At 49.3% G+C, this 4,806-nt stretch overlaps 1 protein-coding gene across 1 annotated transcript; it reads right to left on the minus strand.

The window, feature by feature from the left end:
• Nucleotides 1-601: 601 nt before the first annotated feature.
• LOC141962700 (E3 ubiquitin-protein ligase RBBP6-like) lies at nt 602-4,451 on the minus strand. The gene is made up of 3 exons (XM_074911069.1): nt 4,286-4,451; nt 1,284-1,383; nt 602-686 (listed from the first exon to the last, which is right to left on the minus strand). Exons 1-3 carry the CDS (start codon nt 4,449-4,451, stop codon nt 602-604), a joined length of 351 nt encoding a protein of 116 aa, XP_074767170.1.
• Between the last annotated feature and the right edge of the window lie 355 nt (nt 4,452-4,806).

The following is a 4,806-nucleotide window of genomic DNA, read 5'->3' on the forward strand; positions in this document are numbered from 1 at the left end:
ACATGGGAAGGAATCTTAGCTACACAGAACTGTCCTCAAAACCTAGGGGATATGTTGATTCGGGGATTTCTTGGAACCACCAAGTCAAAAGTAAGAAAAAGTACCAAGTGGCACAACAACGGTTTCTCAGTGCGTTTTGATAACATCTTCCAAAACTGTTAGGCAAAGAAAGTACTTAAAAACAAAAGCTAAGTGATACAATGAGAAAATGGCAAAAAATACACTCCAAACAATTTTAATTGCAAGAAACAAAGAGCACATGACAGCCTATACAAACACACTAGCTCTAGACAGAGAGGTGTAGAACACAGCACCAATTGAATTGTGCAAACCTTGAACCTACATGATCTAGAAACTATCCTACATTATCTGTACAACACAAAGTCACCCAGGAAATATTCCAGCATATTCAGTATGAAACACAATGCCTCACTAGGCACAAATACCAATATTCACATTAGAACTGGGCAAATGATGGCATTACTCAGTGTTCACTGTGCTGTGAATCAAACACAGGGTCTCTACAACATACACTATGTCTCACTGCAAAACAGATTAACTTCATGTTTGGGAGATTAATAGGAGGCTACATTGTTTAGAATTAAGTGCAATGTGTAGGAAAAAAGTGTGAGATTGTGTTTGTACATACTGCTCTGGATGTTCCATTTGCTGGCTCGGTTCGAGTTCTAGAAGAAGAAATAAAGGGGATGAGAACTTAGAACAAAGCACTTGCACCCAGCCAAAAGCAGTGAAAGCAGATTCTAAAACCTAAACTTCAAGACATTATGTTCTGATAGTCTGGTGAATGTGGAAATGTATTTGTATGCATAAATCAAATCCCAAATCCCATTTTTAGTTTGTCAGCAACTACTGTAAGACTTACAGCTCTAGAACACAACAGTGCCAGAGGAAGTCCTCAGATATTTTGTCTCTGCTGTGTAAGTATCGAAACGATGAAGTCTGTGCTACAGCTTTGTGCTCTTAAATAATCAACCATCACATTAGCGACTGTTGCCCTTTCCTCTAGAGCCAGTATGCAAAAAAGCCAGATTGGAGGGATGAGAATACCTGCCATACCCCACCCCGCCTCCCCCAAATGCAAGACACAGTCAAACACTGACAAACAGACTCTTCTGAGATGGGAACATGCGTATCTGTCTTTACTATAAAAGCAAGAGAAAGAAGATAGTTGCAAGCCGAGTGCCTCTCTAAACTAATCTCCATAGAAAAGGCTAAGAGACTGCAACCCCTGACAGAGACTGCAATGCTTTACGGGTACTTACAAAACTTGTGTTTTGCTGGTAGTTTTAACTCCTCTAACAGGGACTCTTCTAACAATTACCGAAGAGTTCTTAGGAATCAGAGCATTGGCATCTGTATATTCTGAAAACAACACCAATACAGAAGAAAACATGAGTCAGTTTGTAAGAATATTAATATGTAATTACATAGCACTTGAGAGAATCCCTTCACAGACACGAAAGCAAAATTTTATATCAAACACCAGCAGCAAAACCTTTTCCATTCTTTTCAAACAGTTTGGATGCCAGCAGCAAAATGGTCTCAGAGGTCCCTGAAGGAGAGTGTGCTCATGCATGAGGTTCTTTCCTGACCTGCCCTAAGTTGCTTTTGCTTCTGCTGGGCTACAAACCCAAGAGATCTGTGGAGAGAAACAAACCACAGCAAAGTCTCACCCGCATAAACTAGATTCTAAAGTCTGACCAGCTTGCCCTGCAACAAAGCAGGCACTTGGCTAAAGCACGAAAACTCTGCCCCGTTGCTTTCCGAGCTGTTCACTAAAAACGATTCCCCCATGCCGCCAGTGCTGGGGACTGACAGAACACAGAAGAGAGCCGCCATCTCTCTGTTTCTCAGAGCTTCATCCATCGACAGCCACACTGACAGCTGCTCAGCGCTGTACCCTCACATGGAAATGGGACTGGCAGGGCTAGAGTTTGGATCACAGAAACCGGAGGGGGTTTTGAGCTTGCTTTCACAGGTAGGGCAGAACGGGCTCCAACTAAAGGGGTCTCTCCTCTCTTAAGCTAGTCATCTAGTTTGAATAAGCCAAAGGGACGTGAATTCTTTCAATTCACTTTTTGCAGAGCAGAGAGACTCAAATGAAATAAATTACAAAGACAAGTGTTATGAAAAGCCTTTTGAAACCAGTGTGTGCCTGAGGGTCTCCATGCTTTGCCATGGCTTACACCGTGTCCCTCTTTTGAAGAGGAGGAGCTACCTGAGACACTCGGACTGAGTAGGCCTCAAATGTAAAGATCTCTCCATGAGTAAGCTTCAAACGTAAAGATGTCTCCAAGAGAAGGGTTTATATATTGTACTTACACAAGCTGGATAGGACTAAATGTTTTAAAGTGCCATCAGCAGCCATTCCCTGTCATCTGCCTACAGTTTTAACTACTAAAAGCCCTCACCTCTGGAGGCCAAATCAGAACGATGGCCCGAAAGCCAAAGTTGCTGTGAAAGTACTACTAATGACAGAACCCGAAGCTTTTACAGAAGTCATACCCTGAAACCAACGCCTAGAGCTCTGCTCAAATGGGGAATCTCACCATCACGCAGCCACCTGTCAAGACAGGCCTGCGCCGGGACTTTCTGATGTTGGAGGAGCTCAAACACCACTGAGGCTGACAAGCAACGGGGACGTGATGCCAGCGGCAGCTCTGGAAGCCCAAAGCAGCTGTTTCCACCTGCTGAGCGGAGTCATACAGAGTGTTCTTTCTGGTCCAGATCACAGACCACTGGACTGAGATTTCAGAGGCACAGGATAAGCAACAGTGGCCTCACAAAAAGGCAGGAGTTTGCTAGGCCTGTGCCCCGCTGAGGGTTGTGCTGGGTCTGCAGAAGATTGCAGGTGGCAGCACCTCTCCGCGAGGGAGGCTGTGTGTATGAGGACAGCAACCAGTGCGCTTATTCGCCAGTTCTGCAAGCCTGCAGAGGTCAGCTGGAACATGCACAACAGGTGTATGAGGCAAAAAGGGGAATGGGTCCTCTTTTTGTATTTTGTGACAATTCTTTGACCATTAGAAGAGAACCATTGACATCTGCCTTCTGAACACACTGTCCTTGCATGCAGAGATATATATAGAGAGAGATGCATGCTTGTTTTCCATCCACTGGTGAAGTGCACAGGGAGGAGACCTCCAGCCATCTAACAGCAGACTGATAGAAAAATGAATTCCCCTTACAAGTCAATCAGTACACATTTAAATGGATCAGCTGAAAACTGAAGAGTGACAATAACCTGGTGAGGTAAAGGCTTTATTTGCACAGGGCACGTATCACGGCACATATCTGTGTGGGGGACTTGCAGTATCCTCCCACTAGCTTGGTCACCGAGGCAGAGAATTTGTGGAAGAGGGTTTACAAACAGCGGAGTATACTGCCGAGGTAGTTCTGTGCAGGGACCTGGCACCTATTGGCTTTCATAAATTTGATTTTCCTGCACCTCAATTCATTGAGTTCATTTTGGTGATGAAATTGGTGTCAATGGTGAAATCTGGTGAAGTCAAACAATGTCGACTTAAAAGTTAACTTTTTTGGTTTTAAATAGGAGAGGACTAAAACTGGAGCATTATTCCTGAAGTCCTTGGAAATTTCTGTTTGCTCGCTTTAACAGCTGCCAGCTTAGCCTAACAGCTCTCAGACAAAACTGGCATCTGCCAGCAGGAACCTGTTCCCCGCAGGCAGCAGCATCCCCTAGCAGAGCCTTGGCAGGTACCAGGAGCTGCGAAGCAGTGTCACTCTGCCTGGCCCCGACTCCACATCTGCAGGCTGAGCAGTGACATCACGCTCAACAGGGCTACTTTTGACAGTTGTCCAAGCAGAGCTCCAACAGAAATGTTCAACAAAGCTGGAGCCAACACCATCGTTGATTCCTACTCCCTTCTAGCACAGAGCTTGTTTTACTGCCAGTGATGGCCAGTAAGTGGCTACAGGGGGGGCTTTGGCAAGCACTACCCATTGCACATCGAGCAGGTGGTCTTCTATGCCCAGCTCCCTGTCTCACAAACAGATCGGAACGGCTCCATGAGGTCCCCACACACGCCACAGCCACCGACGGTGGCCGAATCGCACTGTCCCTTCCCACCCCACCGAATTGCTGGCACTGCTCGCCCTCCCGGCTCCCCGTACGCCGGCGGGACAGGCCCCGGGCTGACTCACGGCACGTGGGGACAAGCCCCAGAGAGCAGCGTGTGGTCCTGCAGGCCGCGGCTGCTGCCAGCTGGGCAGTGCCTGAGGCCCCGCGCCCGCCGCCCCCACGCACCTTCTCCGGTCTCGGCGTTGGTGACCTGCAGATCGCAGTTGGCCGCCTTCAGCTTCTGGCGGCCCATGATCTCACGCTTCAGGTTGCCGAGGGAGATGTGGAGGCCGCTGAAGGTGACCGTGTCACGGCGCAGCTGGGAGGAGAACTGGTAATGAATGCACGGCATGGCTGGGCCTGGCGACGCCTGCTCTCGACAGCGTCTGCCGTGCGCGGCAGGTGGTATCTGCCAGCCCCTGGCCCCCGCCCCTGCAATGCTTCTGGCCCGGGACCCTCAGCGACGGAGCTGGGCTGCGGCGGCAGCGCCCACCCGGCTCCTCCTGGCAGCCCGGGCCAGCAGATGGGCGATGGGAGAGGCCCCGCGGCCCCGGCTCAGCCTCCGCTCCCTCTCTCACGGGCAGCGCTCCCAGGCTCGCTGTGGTGACTCGGGTGCTGCTGCCCCAGCGCTCCACCGAGGGGCTTCCTGGCCACCAGCAGCACAGACTGCGACCTGCCACCACCACTGCCACGGCAACGAGTCGCCA

Source organism: Athene noctua, chromosome 7, assembly GCF_965140245.1.
Source record: "Athene noctua chromosome 7, bAthNoc1.hap1.1, whole genome shotgun sequence".
Lineage (NCBI taxonomy): Eukaryota > Metazoa > Chordata > Aves > Strigiformes > Strigidae > Athene > Athene noctua.